The sequence below is a fragment of the Silurus aristotelis genome (genome assembly GCF_946808225.1).
Source record: "Silurus aristotelis genome assembly, chromosome: 9".
Lineage (NCBI taxonomy): Eukaryota > Metazoa > Chordata > Actinopteri > Siluriformes > Siluridae > Silurus > Silurus aristotelis.
In genome coordinates, this window is record NC_139582.1 from 24873945 (window position 1) to 24901717 (window position 27773).

Sequence of the window (27773 nt, forward strand, 5' to 3'; positions counted from 1 at the left end):
AAGTCTATATTTACAATATTTCCCAGACGAAAATTCACAAATATGTAGTTCTGTCCTGGAAACCACTAACTTTCTTCTTACACCACATGAGACACCAATATGGGTTTAAATACTTTTATATAAGTATTATAAGTTTTCTTTATTACATTTCATGACAGTCTTGGTTTTAGCACTGATATAGTTAATGTTAGTATATAGATAATGTTAAACCAGTCCTCCCTTAAACACTCCCTTAAAACCTATCTTAGAAATATTATGGTAGGTGGTACATTTTTTTGAATACTGCACCCTAATTCACAGATATGCTAGTGATTCTTGTGCATACAATTTTTAATATTACGCATTTTAATCAGTGCACAAAACACATAAAACTTGAAATATCATCTTTTGTCCTGTAGAAAACATTTATTTTCACATTTATGTGGGTTTGCAGATGCTCTTACTACAAGGTCATGGTTATGGAGAGGATGTAGAGAGTGTAGAGAACCTTATACGCAGGCATGAGGAGATGGAACGAGAGGTCCGAGTTATCCAAGAGAGAAGCACTGTGAGTATCGAAAGAGCTTCAGGAAACATGAGATAAATGATGTCTTTCTATTTTACATGACATAAAGCAATATTGTGTTATTATTATGCATTGCACCACAGTTACAGTATCTCACAAAAGTGAGTACACCTCTCACATTTCAGCAACAATTGTTGTATATCTTCTAAAGAAACAATACTAGAGAAATGAAACTATATTTTAGAGTAATCAATGTGCAGCTTGTATAACAGTACAGATTTACTGTCCTCTGAAAATAACTCAGCATACAGCCATTATTGCCAAAATAGCTGACAACAAAAGTGAGTAGACCCAAAGTGATAACAGCTGTACATTGTGTAATCATGCAAAGCCACATGTCCTATTCATCATGTTTATGTTTTTGTCTGCTTAGCAGGAACATACTAATTTGTGTATCTTGCTTCAGAGCAGTTGAAATTTGGTGCTTTAAGTACAATTCTCTCATACAGACCACTGGATGTTTAACATGGCACCTCATGGCAAAGAACTCTTTGAGGATTAGAATTGTTGCTCTTTACAAAGACATCCTATGCTATAAGAAGATCTTTAACACCCTGAAACTGAGTTACAGTACAGTGGTCAGGGTTATACAGAGGTTTTCCAAGGGGGTTTCACTCGGAACAGGTCTCGCAAGGGTCAATCAAAAAAAGTGGAGTCTTCGTGATGTGCGTCAGGTGCAGAAGCTGCTTTAAAAAACAGATGCATGAGTGCTGCCAGCATTATTTTAGAGGTAGCAGAAGTGGAAGGTCCACCTTTCAGTGCTCAGACAATACGCTGCACACTGCAACAAGTCAGTTTGCATTGCCATTTTCCCAGAAGGAAGCCTCTCCTGAAACTGGCGCACAAGAAAACCCACAAACAGTTTTCTGAAGACAATCTGTCCAAGAGCATTAATTACTTGAAACATGTAATGTGGTCTGATTAGACTAAGATAAACTTGTTTGGTTTAGATGGTGTTCAGCATGTGTGGTGACACCCTGGTGAGGAGTACCAAGTACATTGTGTGTGGTGGTAGTACTGTGACATTCTGAAGTAGAACATGATGCCCTTGATTCAGAAACTGGGCTGAATGGCAGTTTTCCCACATGATAATAACCCCAAAAACACTGCCAAGATGAGAACTGCCTTGTTGAAGAAGCTGAAAGTGAAGGTGATGGAGTGGCCAAGATTGTCTCCAGACTTGAACCCTATTGAGCATCTGTGTGGCATCCTCAAGCGTAAGGTGGAGAAACGCCATGTGTCTAACATCCAGCAGCGCCGTGTTGTCAGTATGGAGAAGTGGAAGAGGATCCCAGCAACTCGTGCAGCTCTGGTAAAAAGCAGTGCCAGACAAGTGCTCACACAAAATATTTACACTTTGGACACAGTTTTGACATGTTCACTTTTCACAGTTCTCACTGTTGTTGAAAGTTATTTTAACAATAATGACGGTAATACTGGTGGTAATAGACAATAATAGTGGTTCCACAATGTCAACTCACTGAATAAGAATGTAGAAAGGACACGCATTACGCATGGTAGTTCTCAGTCTGCAGTTTTCTACTGTTTTTTTTTCAGACTTAATAATCACACTCTTAAATTCACTCAAATACAGATGGTTTTCCATTTTGAGTCTGGTTCCTCTCAAGGTTTCTTACTCATACAGTCACAGGCTTGCTCATCATTGATTAATACACATAATTCACTTATATCAATATTTGTTGTTATATAATTCTTACATTCTGTAAAGCTGCTTTGAGACAATGTCCATTGTGAACAGTGCTATAGAAATAAACTTGAACTTTAACAATATTGGCTGTGTGTTGTGTACAAGCTGTACATTGACTACTCTAAAATATATCCAAGTTTCATTTCTTTAGTATTGTCCCTGAAGATATATTAAAGTGGTTGCTGAAATGTGAGAGGTGTACTCACTTTTGTGAGATACAGTATTAATTTTTATCAAGAATGTTTCATTGTTGTTGTTGGTTTTTTAATAAGGTTCTGGAAAAAGAGACCAAATATAAATTAAGGACACACCCCGACCTTTCTGACAAGCTGAGTAAGAAGCAGCAAGAAATAAACAGCACTTTGATGAAGCTGGATATGGAAATGAAACTAAGGTGAGCAAAGTTGCAACATTTAGGATAATTGTTCCCTTGCAACGAATTTCATCAGGTATATTTTACTGCTACTGTAGGAAAGAACATTTGCAGGAATCACACCAGCTCCAGCTGTTTAAAGCCAACCAACGTCTGTTGCTGGACTGGACACTGAAGCAGACTGCTGAAATGGGAAAAAAGGGCTTGCCAAAAAGTAAAGCTGAAGCAGAAAGCCTTATAGTGGAGCACAAGGACTGGAAAGTAAAGGCTCTTAAACATACTTATACACTGAATTGTGTGTAAAGTGTATAAGCAATGCAAAACAAAAGCAAAAAGTTTATGTGTAACTGTCTTTTTTTAAATAGTGCACTTTGATAGATATGGTAGACAATATTGAGAAGAAATTCTACAAATTAAAGCCAGATTTTTGTTGATATTAAAAATTGCTTTTATGATTGTAGGCAGAGATGGATGCACGTTGTGAGCGCATTGATTCAGTGAAGAATTTTGGCCAGAACCTAGTGAAATCCAGCCATAGTGAAAAAGTAGAGGTCAAAAAAGCCCTAAGCAATCTTGCAGATGCTAAAGTCAGGCTCATTCAAGCATGGGAAGAAAGAATGTCAACACTAGATCAAGCTCTGGAGCTTCAGGTACTGAAAACTATGTATTTAGTACATTGCTTATGCCATGTGATTCTACCTGAAAAGTAATTTACATAGCATCTTTTTGATTACATTTATTTGGGTGTAGGTATTCCTTGGTAATTTTGAACAATCTGAGAGTTTGTTGAGTAACAGAGAAGCTTTTCTGGCTAATGAAGATGCTGGGGTAAGTGACCTTTTAGAGAATGATTAGTAGTAAAAATGGTTTTAAAAAGCTACAATTGCAAATATTTAAACAAGAGAAGACACCAATTGCTGAAAGAAAACCCCAGTTAATTATTGATTCTTATACAATGGTCATTTTAGAGCTCCTTGTCAGAAGTGGAGGCTCTCCAGAGGAAGCATGTCCTGTTTGAGAACTCTCTAGAAGCTCAGCTACAACAGGTGGAAGAGGTGGAGAGATATGCTCAACAACTGACACAAAGAAAACATTATGACTCAGACAACATCACAAGGAGGAGTAAAGCAATTCAGCTAAGGTGATCTATAACCATTTATACTATATAAACATATTTTAATGAATGGTTCATTATGGCAAATTTTTTTTTTCTTTCAGAAAGGAGAGATTGTTGGAGATGAGTAAAGTTCGACAAATAGCTTTGAAGGAATCATTCCTGCTACAAAAATTTTTAGAAGACAGTTATGAGGTATGCCAGTGTAAAGAAAAGTGTTTCCTTTGCTTTAAACCATCATAATTATTTTGCTTTTCAATATTTCTGCATTAATGGAGACTTATTGTCTGATAAATGTTTTACTTGGAAAAAAAAATTAATAAAAAATCCTTATCTATATCTATCATTAAGATGTGCTCATGGTTAAATGAGAAGAAATCAGTGGCTCAGGATGAGAGCTGGAGAGAGCCTATCAATTTGCAAGCCAAGATACTGAAACACCAGAGCTTTGAAGCTGAAATTCTCTTCAACCGCAGTTGTTTAGAAGCCTTAAGAAAGGTTTGTAATGCCTGATCAGTGTAAATACACGGTATAGTATAACTGCAGTATGCTAAAATGCTCCCCAGAAGCAGTATCATAACGATTATATTCAAATGCTAGGAAGGAGAGAAGATGCTGGCTGCTGGTCATCCAGCCAAGGACAAAATAAAATCAAGAATAATTAATCTAAGTGAAGGATGGGAGCAACTTTTAATCAACTGCAAAGAGAAGAAGTTACGTTTACAGGAAGCATATCAGGTACATAACAAAAACAGTAGTGTGGATTAGTTTACACAGGCAGCCTGTGATAGAAAATGTTAATTAAAATGTTAAGAATATGATCATTCTTAAAAAATACAAATTCAGTGCTGCATGTGCCAGAAATAGATTTTACTATTAAATATGTTTTATTTTATTTTATTAATATAGAGGTCTCTTTGAGTTTCAAGGCTTTTACGTTACTGTATACTACAATATAATGCTGTATATACACTATATTGCCAAAGGTTTGTGGTCATGCAGTAATACTGGGTGTCGACACCAAAGGAGTTGAGGTCAGGTCTCTGTGGATACAATGTTACCGTGTTAGAGCATACAAAGACTTCCAAGTTTGTGGCAACAGCTTGAGGCAAAACACACGTAGTTTGGAGGTCTGTTGTTCACATAATTTTAGCTGTATAATGTATGAGTCCTGCTTTTGCCACATTCCTTATTACATAGGCCTTGCAGTTTCTACGCTCCTTGGAGGATGTCGAGGAATGGCTAGATTCGGTTGAAGCTGAGTTGAGTCAGACAGACTGTGGCACAGACCTGGCCTCAGTTAACAGATTACTAAAGGCTCTTCAGGGCTTGGAGGAAGTGGTGAATGGACATTTGGAAAAAGTCCAAAATCTGGTGGGCGCAGCCAAAGATCTCAGCTCCCAAGGCAATTTTCAAGCTAGGGAGATCCAGCAACAAGTTTGGCACATGGCCAACAGGTATCTTTAGTTTTCAGAATTTATATTTTTAAGATAAAGGTATGCTGAGAGTGTAATAAAAAATATATAAAACACAGCATATATAAATTGTCATTCTTATACTGTTTTTCCTCAGGTATAATGGCCTGGCTGAACCTCTCCAGGCTTATAGGGATACTCTGGAATCATGGCAGATCTTGTTCCAGTTTTACCGGGACATTGACGATGAAATATTATGGATTCAGGATAAGCTACTGGGAATGGCTTCTAAAGAGTTTGGTACTTCACTTGAAAGCACACAAGCAATGGTCAAAAAGTATCATGTAAGTTTTTAACTAGGTTACAGGTCATTATTTTTGTAGTAGAATCTTTAGATGTATTTGGCATGCATGAAGTGCTTATATGGTTTAATGTTCACTGCCAGAAATTCATTATTAATAGAGCACTTGAACATAAATTCATGGGGAAAAGATAGTACACCCACCTTCAGTTGTTTTGTTTATTCATCACGACCTAGATAACAATTGTGTGGTCCTCATGAAGTAAACATGAGGCACAGAACTAGACTCCAGTGGCAACAAAAACTTTCTGGGCTGGTTAAGGCCCTAACCAAGTTAAAGGCTATAAATATTTATAATTCATGTGTGTGGTGTTCAAGAAAAACCTATTGGATGTAGCATTCATAAAACATTTTTACAGTCTTTTATGAATGCTTTTACAAAAATGCTATTAAAAATGCAAAACAACTTTGCTATGAATCAGCTTGTGACTGAAATGCAAAACATAATTGAATTCAGGAATCCCTAATAATATGATTAGTTATAATAATGAAATATGTATTTAATGTTAAAGATGCTTTGAAAATATTCAGTATAAATTTGCATTAGTACCTTTAGTCTTTTGAAAAGAATACATTATGATATAAAACACAGATGGTTTATTAATAATTGTGGAATATATTCTTCAGGTGAAAATGCAGGAAATTGCAGGTCGTACCCCTCTGGTGCAGGCAGTACTTGAGGCAGGACAGAATTTGGTAAGAGGGAGGCACTTTGCCTCAGAGAAAATCAGTGCAAGGATGGCTGAATTAAAGGGACTATTTGACACTTTGACGACAGAGACTGAAAATAAAGGCCACCAACTTGAAGAGGCAATGAAAATCCAGACCTTCCTCTCAGAGGTTTGATATAATTTTTCCAGTTTATGATAATAAGATTTACTCAGAAAAAAGCATTCAATGTTTGTGCTTAGATAAAGCAAATAATTTAAAGAAAACTTAGCACATAGACTGAGCTAATATCATAATATAAATAAATATGAATATAAAGAAGAATATAGTATTTAATTTAAAAGATAATACTAGACAAGTCAGTGATTAATATGACATTTAACCAATGCTTCCTTTGTTCCTTTGTGTGTGTGTGTGTGTGTATATATATATATATATATATATATATATATATATATATATATATATATATATATATATATATATATATATATATATATATATACAGTGAGGAAAATAAGTATTTGAACACCCTGCTATTTTGCAAGTTCTCCCACTTAGAAATCATGGAGGGGTCTGAAATTGTCATCGTAGGTGCATGTCCACTGTGAGAGACATAATCTAAAAAAAAAAAATCCAGAAATCACAATATATGATTTTTAAACTATTTATTTGTATGATACAGCTGCAAATAAGTATTTAAACACCTGTCTATCATCTAGAATTCTGACCCTCAAAGACCTGTTAGTCTGCCTTTAAAATGTCCACCTCCACTACATTTATTATCCTAAATTAGATGCACCTGTTTGTGGTCGTTAGCTGCATAAAGACACCTGTCCACCCCATACAATTAGTAAGAATCCAACTACTAACATGGCCAAGACCAAAGAGCTGTCCAAAGACACTAGAGACAAAATTGTACACCTCCACAAGGCTGGAAAGGGCTACGGGGAAATTGCCAAGCAGCTTGGTGAAAAAAAGGTCCACTGTTGGAGCAATCATTAGAAAATGGAAGAAGCTAAACATGACTGTCAATCTCCCTCGGACTGGGGCTCCATGCAAGATCTCACCTCGTGGGGTCTTAATGATCCTAAGGAAGGTGAAAAATCAGTCCAGAACTACACGCAAGGAGCTGGTTAATGACCTGAAAAGAGCTTGGACCACCGTTTCCAAGGTTACTGTTGGTAATACACTAATGGATGATCCAGAGGAGTCATGGGAGAAAGTCATGTGGTCAGATGAGACCAAAATAGAACTTTTGGGTCATAATTCCACTAAACGTGTTTGGAGGAAGAAGAATGATGAGTACCATCCCAAGAACACCATCCCTACTGTGAAGCATGGGGGTGGTAGCATCATGCTTTGGGGGTGTTTTTCTGCACATGGGACAGAGCGACTGCACTGTATTAAGGAGAGGATGACCGGGGCCATGTATTGCGAGATTTTGGGGAACAACCTCCTTCCCTCAGTTAGAGCATTGAAGATGGGTTGAGGCTGGGTCTTCCAACATGACAATGACCCGAAGCACACAGCCAGGATAACCAAGGAGTGGCTCTGTAAGAAGCATATCAAGGTTCTGCCGTGGCCTAGCCAGTCTCCAGACCTAAACCCAATAGAGAATCTTTGGAGGGAGCTCAAACTCCGTGTTTTTCAGCGACAGGCCAGAAACCTGACTGATCTAGAGAAGATCTGTGTGGAGGAGTGGGCCAAAATCCCTCCTGCAGTGTGTGCAAACCCGGTGAAAAACTACAGGAAACGTTTGACCTCTGTAATTGCAAACAAAGGCTACTGTACCAAAAATTAACATTGACATTCTCAGGTGTTCAAATACTTATTTGCAGCTGTATCATACAAATAAATAGTTAAAAAATCATACATTGTGATTTCAGGATTATTTTTTTTAGATTATGTCTCTCACAGTGGACATGCAAGTACGATGACAATTTCAGACCCCTCCATGATTTCTAAGTGGGAGAACTTGCAAAATAGCAGGGTGTTCAAATACTTATTTTCCTCACTATTTATATATATATATATATATATATATATATATATATATATATATATATATATATATATATATATATATATATATATATATATATATATATATATAAAGCTCAAATACCACTGACTGACTCACTCACTTATCACGAAATCTTAAAAACCACTATACGGATTGCAATCAAATTTGGAACATACATTCCTCTTGGGTCTTAGGTGCTCACTAAGAAAGGGTTTTGAAAAATTCGCCCTGGATCGAGGCTAACTCGCGAAAAACGCAATTTCTCACGCATTGTAAATTCTTCGAAATAACATTACGGATCCTAATGAAACTTAGTACATTGTTTCTTATTAGATGCTAGATGCACAATAAAAATTATTTTCAAAGTAGTTTGCCCTGTTACGTTACGTTCTGATCTCTGATCATCCAGTCCTGCTCAGTGCTTACTGCTTATTGCCATATTGCTTAGCGTTCTGCCTTCCGTAGCGAAGCACGGGTACTTTCAGCTAGTATATATATACTTTTAAATTTAAGGTTGTCTTACACATCTTGTGTATTTCTACAGGTCTCTGACATCGAGCTGTGGATGGAGGAGTTGAAGCCAATACTGGAGTCCAGAGACTATGGGAAAAGTGAGGAGGCCACAGAGGCACTTCTCAGGAAGTTAGATGGAGTGGACCTGGAGTTAGTCAACAACCATGGGAAAATCAACTCCCTTAAGGATACTGGGGCTGAAATGGAAAGGTGTGGCCACCCTAGCAGGTACAGACATTGAAGCAAAATTTGAGCTGTTATTCTACACATTGAATATCTATAAATAAATAAAATGAAAATTGGTATGATATTTTTTTAAAATATAATGCAGTGTTTGTAGTTGTATTTTCATTGTAGGCAAAGAATTGACAAAGAAAGGTTCATTCTTAACTTAAGATTTTACACAGCACCTTTAATAACAATTACAACACCAAATCTCCTTCCTTGTTAATTAATTCATATTTAAAACACTAAATGTGTCTAACTGCAGCCCTTTGGTGACCAAGAGTGTCACAAACATGAAAAAGCAATATGAAACACTACTGCAGCTGTCATCAGACTATCGTACAGCATTAGAGGACCAGTACAATCTCTATGTGTTTGAGAGAGAGACCAGAGACCTCAAAAGTTGGCTTATCTCTCGCAAGACCCTTGCAGAGTGTGATGATTTTGGCCAAGATCTTGAAGATGTGGAGGTACCTATGCATATTAATATAATTTGTAAAATAGCAGTAATAGTTGTCACTATTAAATTGAGTTTATAAAGCCCATATTTGTACAAACTTCTAAGCGTCTCAGAACTATGACAAGTCCCGCTGAGTTGTGATCTCTGAAATGTTTTTTATATGGTTTTCCAGAACCTGCAGAAAAAATTTGAGAATTTCACAGACGAAGTCAACACTTTGGGTCACAACAAACTAACTGCAGTTCAAAAGCTAAAAAAGCAAGTGAAATCCTCAGAAACCGAGCAGAAGGAAAAGGCACTACTAAATTTATGGGAGGAATTACAAATGGCTATGAAAACACGGGAAGAGGTAATTGTCCAATACATGTAGGGGGAAGAAATTTGTCTTGTAGTTAGACTGATAAAGCATAGGTTTTCAGATTCAATATTTCATATCATAGTATATAACCAACTGAAGTTCTGGTATACTGATTTTTTTTTTATAAACCTAAATAAATGCTTTTGTATACTGCAAAGCACATCCATGCCAACTTTTACATTTAGTTATACCTACAATACTCCATAAAGGTAAAAGCTCACAAAAGCTTAAATACAGAATGAGGAGAAAAAACCCTTTTAGTGCCAGAATTTGACTTTTTTACTCACATCCCTTCCAAAAGAAAACACTATATTTATCTGCATAAATCTGAAATTTTCAAAAATATGAACCGCCAAGACTACAGTGATGGATGTTAAAATTGTTTAATACAGAATTTGCAATCAGCCCATGAGGTTCACCAGTTTGACCATGACTTGGATGAGCTGAAGAGCTGGATAAGTGAGAAGGAAATTATGTTGGATTCAGAGAACAGGGAAATTGACCTGTTCAGTGTTCAAGCTTTTATTCGACAGCATGAAGGACTTGAGGTACTGATTAGCCATAGTACTGTAACTTAAGATAAATGATAGACCTGGTTCTAGACCACTTCACTGGTGTAGACATATAATGCAATTTCCTTTATTTAGAGGGATTTGGCTGTAATTGAGGAGGATCTGCAACGCAAAAAAGAAGAGGGTAGAGCTCTGGTTAGACGGTGTCCACAGTTAAGGGAAAGTCTATCTGAGAGGATGCAGGAGGTGGAGGAAAACTGGGATAGCCTCCTAGAAAAAGCCGGCAAGTGCAAACACAGATTGCAGCAGGTCGTGGCTGTCCAGAGATATCTTAATGACTGGAGGGAGCTCATGTAATTCATTGTTATTTTATTTCTTTGTATATTGTAATGACATAATATGATATTCGACCTATCAAATAATTTTGACACCTTCACAGAGCTTGGCTTAGGGAGTCACTTTCCTTGGTGACAGGAGAGGAACTCAGAGGTGAAGTCAAAGACTTGGCACAGCTAATCAAACGGCACGAGGAGTATCATACCCAGATTGAGAGGCAACTTGACAAATCAGAAATGGTGAAAATTAAAGGGAGACAGCTAATACATGAAGGAAACTTAATGAGTGAGGAGGTATGGTTAAAAATCTAGCAAAAATTACACAAAGCACACAAGGCATTAATACTTATTTAGAGAATTGTTTGAATAATGTCTTCACACTGTACATCAAAGTAGAGGGTTAGAAAGATAATATAAACTGGAACTTTGATCGGTCTGTCTGTATGTATGTATTGTTTTATTGGTTTAAAAAAATACAGTTGGAGGACCGTCTAGAAGAGCTCCAAGATTTGGAAGCCCTGGTCCTTCAGGGCTGGGCTGAGAGAAGGGATCTGTATCAGCAGGAGCTGGAGCTGCAGCAGTTGCAAACAGAGCTGGAGCAAGCTGAACATTGGCTGAACACATATGAAAATGTACTCACTGCACAAGACTATGGGGTAAGGATGCTTATACAAACATTAAAATTATTTATATTTGAGGGATGAAGATTTTGTTTCTGATTATGCTTAATAAATCTATTCAGGAAACGATTTCATTTCTCTGTATATCAGGATTCTGTTTCAGATGTACTAGAGCTAATGAAAAAACAGGAGGATCTGGAAGCAATGATACAAGCTCAGAGTGACAGATTTAATACCTTACATAACAGGAAAACACAGGTAAAAATACCCCCCCTCCCCAAAAAAGCAATCCCTGATCAGAGAACTGAGTACTGTGAAATGATTCAAATGTGCTCTGTCAAGTGGTATAGAATGTTTTGTTTTATTCATTTATCTTCAGATGCCACTTGATCAGACTTATTAAGGTGTAATTTTCCTCTATTATTAACATGTAAATGTAATCTTTTTTGTGATAAAAAATATTACAAATATTAATACATTTATCTTGAAGTACTGTATATACTTCAAGATAAACGTATTAATATTTGTGTCATGACTACCCCTGACTGTCAGGAAGCGCGTGTGACTAGGTGAGCGATGGCCTTGTTTTGTCCGAAGTCTCGGGAGTAAGAGGTTGCAGACTGAAGAGGCAAGGCCTCGCAATCCACTCTGGGTGGGTGGAGGGAAATACTGGAGAGGCACGATAATCCTGTGGCACGAGGAAAGTAAAGTGCCAGGGGTGGACACAGCGGGGCTTGAGGCGACCTTCCAGAATGTATGAGAACGCCTTGGAGGTCAGGAAAGGCAGAACGCTGGCTGTCCCAAGCACTGCCACTGCCACAGTCACACTGGCTGTCCCAAGCACTTTCTGGCCGATGTGATGAGGCAGAGCGAAGCCCTCTGCACAGGTCCGAGGCGAAGCGACGCCCTGGGCGGAGCGACTCCCTGGGCGGAGCGACACCCTGGGCGGAGGTCCGAGGCGGAGCAGGGCCCTTGGCGGGACTCTGGGCAGGCTTGGGGGCATGTTGGGCAGGGCAGACAGGAATAGAGATGATCTTGGCAGGTTGGAAGAGCGGGGCGATGTCACCAGTCAGGTAGGAAGGCTAGGTGACTGGACCCAAATGCAGGATGCCACAGGAGTAAGGTGAAAACAGGCTTTAATATAAAAAGTGGAGCAAAGGGGCAAAGGCAAAAACAGAGTCCAAAAAACAGTCCAGGATCGAAAACAGAGGCAAACATGGCGATGCAGGGAAGAACCAAAACCAAAATCCAAAACAGTACAAAATTCAGAGACTTGGCAAATGGAGCAACATAGGCAGAGCAGAAAAAAAAAGCAAAAAACAGTCCAGAGTTCAACCAGGTAACTAGGGAGGCGGAGCAGACCAGGGGTCAGGAGCAAGAGCAGGAGCAGGAGCAGGCAGGGTGGCAAGAATAATCTCAGTGGCTAGGGAGCTGGTAAAATAATCTGGCCTTGAGCTAAAATATTGTGTGTCCTTAAATACCGGGAGGCACAGGAAAAACGGCAAGATGGCTGCTGACCCGGAAGTGCGCACCGCGGAACCGGAAGTGCGCGCCATGTGCCTGGAAGATCCTGACACTGACATCCAAAAAAAATGCATGACTGTGTCTCACTGACCACTTTATTAAATAGAGAGAGGCTTTTACTTGTCAAATATACATTAAAGCACAATCAAATATTTACCGTATTTTTTGGACTATAAGCTGCTACTTTTTTTCCCACGTTCCCACGCGGCTTAAACAACGAAGTGGCTAATATATGGATTTTTTTTGGGCCAATTAGACTAATGAAATTTCCGAACGGAAACGAAAAAACGCACCTCAACTCTGTTCTGAGCTGCACGTCATCGGGAGAAAAGCTTTCACCGGTGTTGATTCTTAAACGCACGACGATGACAAAAGATAAACTCCCCAGAGAAATACAGTGGTACCTTGACCTACGAGTTTAATTCGTTCCATGGACAAGCTCTTATCTCAATTTGCTCGCACATCAAATCAGTTTTCCATATTGAAAATGCCATTAATCCGTTCCAACCCTCAAAATGACACCCCGTTTTTATGTTTGATGTTATTAAATTGGAAAATGCATTTCTAAATAGCAAATCTTGTATAAAAACATAATAGAAAGAGTATGTAAAGATATAATAAGGTTTTATTCAGTGTATTTTCTTTGGAGATGAGACGACTTAAGCTAACGAAAACGCCGGTGGGTGTGTGTGTGTGTGTGTGTGTGTGTGTGTGTGTGTGTGTGTGTGTGTGTGTGTGTGTGTGTGGAGGGGGGGTAGAGGCGATAAGCTCGTTTTTTAACCATCACTCCTGTACACTACGTATCCCTAAACTTTACAAATTTTACTTTTTCTTCTTTGCTTATCTTTATTTTCGTCAAAATCTTTGCTTTCTGGCTTCGCTTCGCCATCTAGCAGCGGCGTCTCGAGTTTTACGTAACAAAGCAAAAAATCGACCCAGGGACCGCTTGTACCTCGGAAAACTCGTACATTAATGCACTCGTAGGTCAAGGTACCACTGTAGTTGTGAAAGGAAGGAGGAAGACAGTGAACAATTACTTACTTGGTAGGCTACTGTTTAGATACAACCCTTGTAGCGCGTTGAGTCTGGGTGAAGGGAGAGCTCAGTAACTCCAGTTACAACAGAAATCATATAAGCACAGACAGGTTTCCAAAACGCGTGCTTTTTTATTTTTCTTGGCAACAGTGTTACGGGTTAGTCAAAGAAACTTAGAAATGAGCATCAGAAAATAATAAGGACATAATCCTCAGTCTCACATGCATACACACACAGTAATACCGGAAAAATGCAGTGACATGCTATTCCCAAAATGCCGCTCTGCTTTTGAAGGAGCCACAACATATTTCACCCTTTACACCGTGTAACAGACACTCTCTTTCGGTAAAGCCTGTTTAAAGTTCATTAGTTTCATACACAGGTGCGGCTTATTTATGTAAAAAAATTAAATATTTGTAAAATTCAGCTTATATAAGGGTGCGCTTTATAGTCCGGAAATTACGGTATATATGTTAGGAAGCTGGGGTCAGAATGCAGGTGCCATGATACAGTGCCCCTTGGAGCAGAGAGTGTTGATGGCCTTGATCAAGTTGCCAGAGTTCCATTCAAGAACAATATATTTTTTAGCATGTTACTAATTTATTGGTCACTGCCATCTCCTGCCAATACTATTTCAGCCTGCCAACGTATTATCTGTGCTATAAATTTAGTGACCGTATACCAGTGGTGATGCCACTTGTTTCGACATTTAGCACTAACATTTGTCACTAAGTAATAAAGAGTGTACTCATCCTAGCCCAGAAGTCTGGGAATAAAGCATTTTTCCTATTTCTATTTTTCTGTGGCCATTTAGCAAAGAACCTTAACTTTTTCTCCAGATGTTCAGCAGCTGTGTTTCACAATAATAATAGTTAGCAGTATGAACATAGCATTTAACCTTCATGATTCACAAGTTACTTTTCTCCCCCCCTGTTCTCCCCTATTTTCTCCCCTGTTCTCTCCTGTTTTCTCCCCTTTTTGCTCCTGTTTTCTCCCCTATTCTTAGTGCTATCACCTGCCATTGCTTTACACACATTAACTGTATTTAAAATCACCACTCTTTGTACAGGTTCAAATGTTGCAGACTACTTGACAAATATACAATAATTTTTAAGTTTAGTTGTATCTAAAATGGAAATTGGCTACATCTACAAGTATATTTAATTGAATAACTTAAGATTACTAAGCATTAACAGTTAAGATTTTACAGTTCACATCTCTCACAAATTATGTCTTTACCAAACTTTAATCTCTCAGAAAGAGCAGCAGCTGGCGGAGAATTATAGAGAAGATAGAGGTTCCAGGAAAAAGTCTTTCCGTGTGACTTCTCTAAAGAGAAACCATTCTGATCACCCTGCGTCAGTTTCTCAGCCTTCTGTTGCCAAACACATCCTAAGAAGAAACAGCAGTGGGAGGTTAGATAGTAAAACACTGATCTCAGACCCCCTGAGAAGAAACAGCAGTGGCAGGGGTGACAATTATTCTACAATTCCTGGAGTTGCATCTGGGGTCAGGACCATAAGCAGCAGTAGTAATATTATTACCTTTAATACCCCCTCTGTCAAACCTTTCCTTGACTCTTCTCAAACACAAAACATATCCCATTCAAGCCTTGCTTACAGATCCCATCTAGTTCCCAGCACAAATTCTGACCAAATATACAGGTCTGAAAATGAAGTCAGTACAAGAAGATACATAAATCTCTCCCACAAATCCTTCTCTCTTGACACTCCCGGAGAAGCGAGGTCAAGTCCAAATGAACTGACTGATGAACATTCTGAACCTATATTTCATGAATCAAATGAAGAGATAGAGGAACCTCCTAAATCCATACTTCTTGAATCAAATAGAGAAATAGAGCAACCTCTCGAATCTATACTTCTTGAATCAACTGAAAAGATAAAGGAACCTCCTACATCCATACCTTTTAACACCCCTGTAGCCAGTTCAGAAAAACTTGAAGCAATCAATATTCCTTCACCAGTGAGTGACCTTCCTACATCTTTCCATACTTTGGAACCACTATCACCTCCACCATCTCTTACACCATCTCAAATCACCCTGAGGAAATCTGCAGAGGAAGCTAAAGATTTAACTAAGAAACCTCTGGGACAATCCACTCTAGCTTACAAGGTATGTTTCCTTAAAATATATTTCTTAATTAATGGTGTTTTTTTTTTTTATGTAAAACTGATTTATAATTATAATTATAATCATTATATGTTATTTAGGCTAAAGCAGGCCTTTCTAAGATGGAGGGACCACTGGATATTAAAGTGAAACAGGGAGGGTTTAAAGTAAGTCGTCCAGCTGAGAGAAAATGCTGATTTTTCTTAGAAACCAATGTGTATATATATCAAAGACTTGGTTATACATAGTTTGACAGTATATTGGGTGCATATTATTTATTTGAATATTGGTTGTGTGCTGATATGAATCAGGGTGTGGATCACTGGGAAACTGTCTATGCACTACTGGAAGAAGAGATGCTGAATTTGTTTAATGATCAAAATGCTGCTGGAGAGGTATGAACACACAAAAATAGACACATCCAGGACATGCATGAATAGCAATGGAAACACCTAACATTGAAACACATTTAAATTAGTTAATAGTTACTGTCATTATCTATCTATGAACCAGCTAAAATACTCCTGAATTTGTAGTCTTTTTAACTTGCTAGCTATAATAACAAACTTTGACATGCTTTACAGAACTGTACTCGATGGCCACCTATCACTGTAGCTGGAGCAATTTGTAAAGATAACCCCTACTACAGGAGAAAGAACTATACCTTCAAACTCATGTATGTGGCCAGCTCTTCTAACGTCTTCTGCTTCATTAAATACTGTATAAGCTGACACACTGATACATATGAGACACACAGGCACATATGAGAGTTTTACATTTCTATTTCAATTCAATTCAATTTTATTTGTATAGCACTTTTAACAGTGGTCATTGTCTCAAAGTAGCATTACAAGCAGTTTTTTTTACTTAGAGCAGAAATTAAGACTTTAGATACTTAGAAGTCACATTGTGACACGGATTCTAAAAACCTAGCAAACAGAATAGAGAGATGTTTTTCTTTTTTTAATGCAGGAAGTAAAGAGGTATTAAGTAAAAGAAAAAAAACCAAGAAACAATATTTAAAACAATAGTGTATTGATTAATTGGAAAAAATGTTTAAATGTTGTGATACTTTTGGTTAAGACTGGGGGATGGCAGTCACTACCTGTTTGCTGCACCCTCTCAAGAGGAACAAAAGAAGTGGCTGGAGGAGCTGCAGAACTGCACCGGCCAGAGATGCTCCTTAGAGGATAATGGGTAACCAAACAAATTTAGAAATAAGCTAAAGTATCCTGGGTTTTATATACACATACAGTATGTATATGTAGTTCTTTACCACTGAATTTAAATGATTTTTCTTGTATTATTTCAGGATAAACACAGAGGAAAAGGAAATCACAGAAAAGCAGCAGGTTTCAAAATTGTTGGATGAACCACATACAGAAGTTTCCAAGATTGAGCAGGAAAAAAGTGAGAAGATAAAAGCAGACAGTGAAAACTTTATAAGCATTTATGTGTACCTGTATATCTAATATACCATTCTGAAACAACTACAGATTCCAGAGAGAGTTTTGATAAGGAGAGGGAACCACCTCCCAAGCCTCCCCACACATACTACAACAAACACCGTTACCCAGATGGAGGAGAGGCCAAAGACTCCCGTGAGCTCAAAAATATATATGAAACATTTGGGATTCAGAAGCAATTTAGATCCTTCGACTAGACAGACCACTAAAAATGTATCTCTTTATCCTGTGTAGACTTTTGCTTTGTTACAGTGCATTATCTTAAGCTGGTTTATACATTTGTCTTGCACCAAATATCATAAAACAATTGAAATCTCTGAGATTTCACATTAGCCATATCTGCATTTTATGCAGTGAACTGCTACCACACAACTGGTGATGATTGTAGTTTTATTATGCCTTTTAACTGATCATCAAAATCTTTTTTGATATTTTGTGTCAAATTATCAGCTCTGTGACATCAGAATTTCTAGACTGGAGTGTAACTAAGTGTGTCCAGTGCCTAATGGACACACTTCAACTTACAAAAAACATGTATGCAGGTGGATTTACTGCATTTATATTCCCTATAGTTATAAATAAAAAATGTTATGTGTGCATGGAGCCCTGGGATGGACTGGCATACCATACACTTTGTATTGTGTTGCAAGAACTGGCTCTAGTGACTGTGACCAGGATAAAAAGGTGGCTGCAGATGAATGCATGAATACACAAAATATGGCTAAAGGCACACAAATACCTAAACATCTCACCCTTCCCAATACTGTTGCCACAAAATTAGAATAGTAAAATTATAAAATGTAGAATTACAATTTTACTTCCCTGGAACTAAGTGACCCAAACATGTTCCAGCATGACCGTGTTTCTGTGCAGAACGTGAGGTAAGACATGGCTCCAAATATTTATTACAAATATTAACTGGCAGGTCAGAATTGACATCTGGCTGTTATAACAAACTTGCAACATTGCCTAATCTCATATTATTGTGCTAGCCTAACACACCATGTCAGTATCAATGTGTCAATTCAATCATTCTGGGAGAAGTTGATAATCTGTCCATGAGATGTCATTCCAGAATGGCAAACATATATATATATATATATATATATATATATATATATATATATATATATATATATATATATATATATATATATATATATATATATATATATATATATATTTACATTACACAAATAATCGTGAACAACAAAGGTGATAACAGCAACACATAGCTAGTCAAGACAAATAAAAATGTAAGGGTATAATGTGTAAAAAAATTTAATTGAATAATGACTAGAAGCATAAATATATGAGCTTGTATGAGTCTTAAATCCTCAGTAAAAGTCTGAGGAATTACTGAAGTATAGTTCAAGGTGTATTTATGAATGCTGTATTCTTTGTTTATTTTCAGTGACTTTAAGAGGTCTAAGGAAAAAACAACCGCCCTCTTTTCCACCACCTCTCCCCCCGCAAAACCATCTGGACAGCCCAGAAAAAGAAAAGTCTAAAAACAAGAGTGTCTTCAAAAAATTATTTAAAATATAATTTATACTTGGTCAAAATTTTCTTTGCCCATCAAAATCCCAAGCATACCTCTATGCCAGGTTAAGGATAGAGATGTTTTAGTGATTGCAAGTTTTTATAACAAGATTTGTCATTGAAATTATAATAACAATATTATTGATAATGGAATAATAGCAATAAAGAATCACACTAGTCAAAAGTATTTTTTTATATGTATGTTTCTACATACATATTGCACTTTGATCATTAAGTAAGATTCACTACAAATTTAATTCCACATAACGGGATTTCAAATAATTTTTCTACTGTATACTACTTAGTGTACACTAAAATTAGTGCTTTTTTACATGTTAATGAAAGAATAAACCTATGCTTTATCTTGATTTACATTATATCGAGTAATACAGTTTTGAGCCTTAATTTTTCCTTCTATTTATGTTTTTAATCTTGACTTAATTTATTTGTTGCCAGAAACAAAAGCCTGTTCATCATGCACATTAAACATGTACTCTACAAGTGCTGTTGTTTTCAGGCTTAATTTATGCTTTACTGTTTGCAAGATGTTTGTAAGATCCCACAAATGCTATTTCACAACAAATACACAACAATGCTGGTTTCTGTGATTTCAGAATTTTTTCTCAAGACTGTAAATTCATTAAAAGATATTTTGATGCAAAAAGACCTGTTTTTTTTTTTATTATTATTTATTTATTTATTTATTTTATTTGGTCCATGTCTCCAAGACTGCACTTTTGATTCACAATTGAGAAACACGAATTAAAAAGTTTCTGAACACGGCAGAACATGTATGAGGATAAACCTAATAAAAAGAAACAACTGTTATATTGTAAAAAAAAAATTACTTTTTAAAGGTTTACCAGATTTTGCCTATTCCTGGACCAGGAGTAAAACATGTGGCCTGCAACAAAATGTTAACAATGCATTTTACTGGTTTACATTTTACTGTCATTAGTGTAAGATTTTCACACAAACTGGTTACGCAGATGGTTTCTTAAAAATTGTTCAGACTTGTATAGTTAATGAATTAACTCTGCTACAAGGTGGCGCCAAAGACGATTTAACAAAAGGCGTTTTAATTTGAGTTGTTTCTTAGATCGTGTATATGTCTAAAATAATACTTAACTGTACTTTGATTTAAGTGAAACACAAATAATTAAATTTACGTTGGGGGTAATCAAAAGCACATCGCTTTTAAAATATCCTGGTTTACTGTTTCCTACAGCTTTATCACCGGTTGATGATGCACAGAGGGCTTCTGGTGTGACTCTAGATTACGTAGTGTCAAAATTTTAGTTAGTTGTATAAACCACTATATTTTCAGTAGCCTGAAAACCTGTTTAATATAAAGTAACATTTAAAAGAAGCATTGTATGTGCAGTCAATACTCATTAGTGCCAGATGTGTCAATTAAGTTTACTTAGTAAAATTAATTATTACTAATTTTGCTTGCTAATAGCCACGTTCTTATGTTTGTAATGCTGATGATGATGATGACGACGATTATTATTATTATTATTATTATTATTATTATTATTATTAGTAGTAGTAGTAGTAGTAGAAGTAGTAATGTTGTTGTTGTTACGATGCGTTAATTAGAATTTTTTTTACAGCTTATTCTTGTGAAGATATATTTAAATCAATTTCAATTCATTTTATTTGTGTAGCGCTTTAAACAATGAACATTGTCTCAAAGCATCTTTACACAGATAATGTGGTAATAAAAATGAACAAGATGTTCTTTATAAGTATAAGTTTGTCCCTGATACGTGAGCCGGTGGCGACTGTGGCAAGGAAAAACTTCCCGAGATGGCATAAGGAAGAAACCTGAGAGGAACCAGACTCAAGAGGGAACCTCATCTGGGTTGCACCGACTGTCTATTCATTGCAGCTAAACGATGTTGCGGGGTGCAGTGATGGTGATCAGATACACGCTGTAGTCCTGAGTCGGAACCATGTGCGGAAAGCCGATTTATGGAACAGTTACAAAAAGCCTGATTGTTCACGTCCTCAGAATTTGCCATTTAATTTCAATAAAAGATCAATGAACCAGTAATAAATTACTTTTAACGAATTAATTTACATTGCAGCTGTTATATAGCCCAGAAATTATATAGCCGAGTTACACTTGGTAATTTTTAGACTACTCACAATTAAACGCATTTGCGTTTCAGGGAATTTGTCTAATGCTGCTTAATCTTTTTGATGTGGTTCGCATGAAAATCTACATATGGCCATCTAGTCTAAATCATTTCAGATACGCAATGACAGCTAATTCTGTGACCGCTAGGAGGAGCCCTTACTACATTTAAAACCCCGAAAGGGCTTCAAATGTTTCCTCACACACAGAGGTGTGATCAGTTCAGCGCCTCAGAGTGGGTTCACTTATGTGCAGAGTTACTCTGTTTATTAAATGCAGTTATGCTCAAGTTAATTTCCAGGTCGTCTCAACAACTTAAAAAATAAGCTGAACTTAAATAATGTGTTTAGTTCAACAGTAAACAAATGCTTTCTTTCAAATGACACAAAATTCATGATACAGAAATAAAGTGACAATTTATGTCGATCCTACCTACACTCTTATCATCATCATCATCATCATCATCATCATCATCATCATCATCATCATCATCATCATCATCATCAAAATCTGTGCAACCACCATTAGTTGTTGTAAAAACTAATTCCATACAGAGCCATAGCACAGTAAATAATACTGTATAGTATGTAATGTATACTCGGTTTGTGTGTGTGTGTGTGTGTGTGTGTGTGTGTGTGTGTGTGTGTGTGTGTGTGTGTGTGTGTGTGTGTGTGTGCGTGTGCCTGCGTGCGTGCGTGCGCGTGCGTGCGTGTGTGTGAGAAAGATAGCGCCTATGTGTGTTAGCGCGCGTGCTCTAGTCGATATTTGAATGATTAAACTAAATAATAACCAGTGTAAAACTAACACAACTGTTAGTCTGCGCAATAAACATTTTATTTAATATGTTTAAATGTTTAATACATTTATTATTGTGAAGTGCATATTTCGTCAGAACAGCGGTTTTAACAATAAGAGAACATGAAATGTACAGATAAAACTGACAAAAAAGAACACTGATATAACTTAGACTCATTCTTTCCAACTCTTTTCTTAGTTTGCATAGGTCCCAATGCAAATGCAAGTGGGTAATTGTTATTTTAAAAAAAGAGAAAAGAAAAGAAAAGAAAAGAAAAGGAAAGAAAAGAAAAGAAAAGAAAAGAAAAGAAAAGAAAAGAAAAGAAAAGAAAAGAAAAGAAAAGAAATTACTTTCGTGCTTTATGGAAATATGCTACACATCCCATATTGGAATAAAACCAGGAGCAAACAAGGTTTCCTTCAACGTTTTTCTCACCGAGTCACACAGTTGATGGAGATGGTGTCTATATGTAAAGCAACATGTGGGCTCAATCATAAACATCTCTCTTTTATTGATTTGTTTTGAACTTTGAAAGAAAGATTATATCCATCTGTTTTGAGTAAATACGCTGATTAGTTTCCGCGCATTACTGCTGCAAAAAAAGGAGAAAAATGTCATTTGAAAATATACAGTCTGAAGCGAAAATATAGGAAATGGCGCTGTTTTTACTTCTTGAAATTACATGACGGATTATTTCTTATTTGTACACAGAGAGAAACTCAACATACACACTGTCCTATAATAATAATCATAATCATAATAATAATCATAATAATAATAATAATAATAATAATAATAATAATAATAATAATAATAATAATAATAATAATAATAAGCAGAATAATAATAATAATAATTAGCAGAATAATTATAATAATAATATGATGATGGTGGTGATGATGGTGGTGATGATGATCTTGATTTTATCTACAATGGAAAAGTAGCAGCTAGATAAAACAAATATCTTTTTCTGTTCGATTCATTTATTCAAACATAAAATAGGATTATATTATATAATTTCTTGGGTTAAAAACATGAGTTAAGATTCACGCACTATCCGGGCGTGTATCTTTTGTTTGTGTTTTTGTGTGTGTGTGTGTGTGTGTGTGTGTGTGTGTGTGTGTGTGTGTGTGTGTGTGTGTGTGTGTGTGTGTGTGCATGTGTGTGGACAATTTGTTGGACCATAGAACAAGTTCGTGCGCGTGCGTGTGTGTTTCTGTATGTTGCTTTCATGCAAACACATATTTGACTGCATTTTTTGTTGAAAGTACAACTACTTCAAAAGCCGGTTGGTTTTCCATTTCATTTATTGATTTAATTGTTTTTGTTTGTTTTTTGTTTATTTTAGCCAAAACTTTACTGATGTACTAACTACTGATAGAAATTCAACTGTTGCCATTTAAATAGGAATTTAAAAGACAAATCTGAAGAGAAGCTGCCTATTCCTATGTGTCTAATAGTATACTATTATATATATATATAAAAAAATTATAAAAGAAAATAAACGTTATGCGGTTTTGTTTTAAGGAGCCTGTTGTAAAATAAACATTAGTTAAAATAAATTAGATACAATACAGTCAGAAGAAGCAAGTGTTGTAAGTATTGTAAGTTCTATAATCAAATAACAAAACTGTTTTGGCCGTGGTTAGTTCGTTTCGGGGTTTTCTGGTAAGATTGTGCTGCAGTTACATTATGAGATAAATATTAAATACATTGAGGAAAATATAATGAAACGTCAATGTGACCCAGTATTATCAGAACAACAAAAAATGTACTTCATGGTTATGGTTGTCTTGTTTTTTTGCATTTCTGCAAGGCTAAATATTAGGTTATATTATTAATTGTAACTCATGAAGGATATTATATAAAACAAACGCCATTGTTTAGTGTAAACACACACTTGTCAAACAGAGGCAAAATCTTTGCGTAGGCTATACTAAATGCAATGACGTGCTGCTGATTACAAACAAATGACGTGCGTCAAAACGTGTGAATTGAATAGGTAGGAAAATAGAAGTTGTTGCGCTATGATATCATGTCTCTGAGAATAAGTACAAAATGAAGGCAGAAAGACTGCTACCACACCTGCGCAGTAAAATAATAAATGATGCTAGCGCATGGAGGTCCACGCAGGCACCGTATTAAAAAAATAATAATGTCCGATACAGGAAGTAGTACCTCCGTGTACACCCCCCCCCTCCACCCTCACCCCCCAACACACACACACGCGCGCGCGCGCGCGCGGCATGGAAACAAATGTGAGGGCGTGCGGATGTGTTGAAACAGCACTCTAAAATTATCTAAAGCTGCGGAACGGATCGAGGTTATGTGGTGTGTTTTTCGTGGTAGGGGTTTGGTGCAGAAACGCGAGCTCGCCGTTGACGGTGTGCGCGAGTTTCCGTGTGTATCCTTACGCGCTCGAGCGACCGTTAAGATCTGCGCGCTGATTGGCTGCAGCCAAGGAGGACGCTTTAATACTTATGGTGCTGTGGTTGGCTGCAGACTGTAAAGGTTCAAGCTATTTTTTTTACAGCTTAGTGTCTGTGGCACCGTAATTAATTGTAGCTAGCCGTCTCTTATCGATGCGTTTGGAAGGAACATGAAATAGCTGTTGTGTTGTGGTGTTTTTTTTTTTCCTTTTTTTCATCAAAGGACGTTTACCGGTCGGCCTTAGAGATTAGAGATCCACTTGTGCTGCTTCTGCTGCTGCTCTTTACTGCTACTACTGTTGGTTGCTATTTCTACCTTTACGTGTGATGTTGGATATGGGAGAACGGAAAGAAGTGAAAATGATTCCCAAATCATCGTTCAGTATAAACAGCCTGGTGCCTGAAGCGGTCCAAAGTGACAACCACCACAGGACCATCACCGAAGAAGAAGAGAAAATCCCTTTACCAATTGCACAGGAGGCGAAATCGGAGAACACTTGCTCTAAAAGTGACAATCCCGAACCAACTTGCACGGACGATAAGGAAAAACAGGAGGAAAAAAAAGACTCCAAAGAGAGCGAGGGGGGCAAAGACGGCGAGAAGAAAAACGGCAAGTACGAAAAACCTCCTTTTAGCTATAATGCCTTAATCATGATGGCCATCCGGCAGAGTCCGGAGAAACGACTAACCCTGAACGGCATTTACGAGTTTATTATGAAAAATTTTCCATACTATCGGGAAAACAAGCAGGGCTGGCAGAACTCCATTAGGCACAACCTGAGTTTGAACAAGTGCTTTGTCAAAGTTCCGCGGCATTACGATGACCCGGGCAAAGGGAACTACTGGATGCTCGACCCTTCAAGCGACGACGTGTTCATTGGGGGCACGACGGGAAAACTTAGGCGGAGATCGACCACGTCGCGGGCCAAGCTGGCGTTCAAGCGCGGCGCACGTCTCACCTCCACCGGCCTCACGTTCATGGATAGAGCTGGCTCTCTCTACTGGCCAATGTCGCCGTTCCTTTCGTTGCACCATCCCAGGGCAAGCGGAGCCCTGAGCTACAACGGCACCTCCTCGGCCTACCCGAGTCACCCGATGTCCTATAGCACCATGCTGACGCAGAACGGTTTGAGCAACAACCACTCGTTCCCGACCTCGAACGGTCTGAGTGTGGACAGACTCGTGAATGGAGAGATTCCCTACGCCACGCATCACCTGACCGCGGCTGCTCTGGCCGCATCTGTGCCCTGCGGCCTCTCAGTGCCCTGCTCAGGGACCTACTCCCTCAATCCGTGCTCAGTGAACCTGCTGGCGGGACAGACCGGCTATTTCTTTCCCCATGTGCCGCATCCTTCCATGGGTTCGCAAGGCAGCACGTCGATGAGCTCCCGCACCGGTTCTTCTTCTTCGCCACAAGCTGCTGCGTCTCTCCCGTGCGAGTCTTTAAGGCCTACACTACCGAGCTTCTCATCGGGACTTTCCGCCGGACTGTCTGATTACTTCACACATCAGAATCAAGGCTCAACCTCCAATCCTCTTATACACTAACTTATCATCCCGAAGGATGAAGACTGTAAGTGAACATTTTACACCCCCTATTCACACTGTAATATATATATATATATATATATATATATATATATATATATATATATATATATATATATATATATATATATATATATATATGTATATATATATATATATATATATATATATATATATATATATATATATATATATATATATATATATATATATATATATATATATGTATATATATAAATATACTTTAAAGAAAAAAAAAAAGACTGAGAAGGGAAAGGAAAAATGCAAGCGGCCGAACTCCAGGTATTTTGTATTCTTCTTCTCCTTTATTTCTGTACACACACACAAAAAAAAAAATCGGGTGTCGCGAAATTGTTTATTATTCCACTGTCAGCAACGTGCAATGTGACAAGATTTTTTTTAAAGAGGGTGAAGCGTCGATTTTTTTTTTTTTTTTTTTTTTTGGAAAAGCAGTAAAAAATTACATTAGAATGTGTATTTAAATAGTGGTTGCAGAATTGTTTAATTTTAAATGTTAAAAATATCTAATACCATCGCATCAGCCACCAGTAATCATGTTTGCAGTATTATACGTATCATGGGCACACTGGTGAAATATGATTTTACAAAATTAACACAAATATTTTCTTTTCTTTTTTTTTTTTTTAATAAATGTGCTCTAAGTGCAGAATACCCGTTCGAATTCATGGCTCCTTGTTATTTTGTCCTTTTCTTAGGCTCATGTTAATTAAATCAATGCATTTATTATGCGTTCTTTTATACATATTTTTTTAAAATATTACAGTTTCTTTAGAGACCAAATAATGGGTATCGAAATAATGTTTTTTTTTCAGTATTCTGGCGGACGGTTTTAAAGGGAGCAGAATGAATGGATGCTTTTTGCGTGTGTTTTGCATCTTTTTTAGGCTAATGTATGTGGTCACCACCAGGTCACATGCTTTTTGTAATTAGTGAAATGTCAATTCCTGTTGTAATTATAGGTTAACTTTGCGAAGTGTAACCGTGTTGAGTAAATGCCTCATAAAATATTAAGTGAATGTTTATGTCGTCTTTAAATTCCATGGTTGTGATTTTGTGGTCTATATGCCCGTGTTTGTCGCTTAAACTGTTAACTCTAACAAAATAAAACAAATAGGTTTCGTCCATATCGCGATGATTTGTCCTTTTTGCAGGTAAAATTTACAAGAGCTTGTTTGGTCTCTAAATCGAGAATTAGGCGACAGTTTGCGGGTATGTTGAGGGATTTTTGCTTTCTTAATTGGGATCCACTAATAATCTCTGAATTTGTCCGTCTAAATGTCTTTGTCACTCGACAAAGATCTCTAATTTATCATTATAAAGTGCATGTGTCTGGATGTCAAAACTCCCAGTGACCACAGAAATGTATTGTGTTCCTACACGACTTCCGATTTTGCTTGTTTTTTGCGAGTTCTTTACGAGTTCCCCAAGATCTTTAATATTTTTTTAGACTTAATATTTTTTTTTTTTAGCATGTTTGTATTATAACTATTATTTAAAAAAAAAAATCAACATATATTGGGGTTTTTTTTCTTTGTTTTGTTTTTTTGGGGTTTTTTACAAAAAATATAGAGCTGATCGAGTTTTCAGCTCAATATGTACAGCAATTTGTTCATTTTTAAAGAGACATCATGTTAAATGTGGCCGGCTGTAATGCAATAACCTCAGTGCTTTTCACAAAAGAGCGGGGAAATGTAATATCTCCTTGCAAGATGTTATCACTCAAATGTTAAATAGAGTGACCACTCATAAGACAATAACTGAGAGAATAGAGAAAACGATGTTTTTATGAATAAAGGAACTAGAATTGCACATAAAGCTGATTGGCGAACAAAAAAAAAAAAAAAAAAAAAAACGAAACAAAAAA

The 27773-nt window shown here is 37.0% G+C and overlaps 2 protein-coding genes across 4 annotated transcripts in view; both read left to right on the plus strand.

Moving 5' to 3' along the window:
- sptbn5 (spectrin, beta, non-erythrocytic 5) overlaps positions 1 to 19615 on the plus strand; it is a 52929-nt gene extending 33314 nt beyond the window's left edge. For 2 of the 3 annotated variants that reach the window (XM_083550589.1, XM_083550591.1), the window contains 28 exons: positions 434 to 547; positions 2546 to 2667; positions 2745 to 2907; positions 3108 to 3296; positions 3397 to 3474; positions 3615 to 3787; positions 3865 to 3955; positions 4112 to 4258; positions 4361 to 4498; positions 4961 to 5217; positions 5333 to 5519; positions 6164 to 6376; positions 8776 to 8972; positions 9235 to 9439; positions 9602 to 9778; positions 10180 to 10335; positions 10435 to 10652; positions 10739 to 10928; positions 11114 to 11290; positions 11405 to 11512; positions 15071 to 15946; positions 16045 to 16110; positions 16255 to 16338; positions 16528 to 16619; positions 17027 to 17140; positions 17256 to 17353; positions 17440 to 17544; positions 18824 to 19615. In XM_083550589.1, coding sequence (XP_083406715.1) covers positions 434 to 547; positions 2546 to 2667; positions 2745 to 2907; positions 3108 to 3296; positions 3397 to 3474; positions 3615 to 3787; positions 3865 to 3955; positions 4112 to 4258; positions 4361 to 4498; positions 4961 to 5217; positions 5333 to 5519; positions 6164 to 6376; positions 8776 to 8972; positions 9235 to 9439; positions 9602 to 9778; positions 10180 to 10335; positions 10435 to 10652; positions 10739 to 10928; positions 11114 to 11290; positions 11405 to 11512; positions 15071 to 15946; positions 16045 to 16110; positions 16255 to 16338; positions 16528 to 16619; positions 17027 to 17140; positions 17256 to 17353; positions 17440 to 17544; positions 18824 to 18957 — 4869 coding nt within the window. In that variant the 3' untranslated portion in view covers positions 18958 to 19615. The remainder of the gene's footprint in view (positions 1 to 433; positions 548 to 2545; positions 2668 to 2744; positions 2908 to 3107; positions 3297 to 3396; positions 3475 to 3614; positions 3788 to 3864; positions 3956 to 4111; positions 4259 to 4360; positions 4499 to 4960; positions 5218 to 5332; positions 5520 to 6163; positions 6377 to 8775; positions 8973 to 9234; positions 9440 to 9601; positions 9779 to 10179; positions 10336 to 10434; positions 10653 to 10738; positions 10929 to 11113; positions 11291 to 11404; positions 11513 to 15070; positions 15947 to 16044; positions 16111 to 16254; positions 16339 to 16527; positions 16620 to 17026; positions 17141 to 17255; positions 17354 to 17439; positions 17545 to 18823) is intronic. The other variant, XM_083550590.1, reaches the window with a different exon arrangement.
- A 4552-nt stretch (positions 19616 to 24167) lies between these two features.
- The window catches only part of foxg1a (forkhead box G1a), a 16885-nt gene continuing 13279 nt past the window's right edge, over positions 24168 to 27773 (plus strand). The window contains exon 1 of the mRNA XM_083550710.1: positions 24168 to 25892. Coding sequence (XP_083406836.1) covers positions 24647 to 25867 — 1221 coding nt within the window. The 5' untranslated portion in view covers positions 24168 to 24646 and the 3' untranslated portion in view covers positions 25868 to 25892. The remainder of the gene's footprint in view (positions 25893 to 27773) is intronic.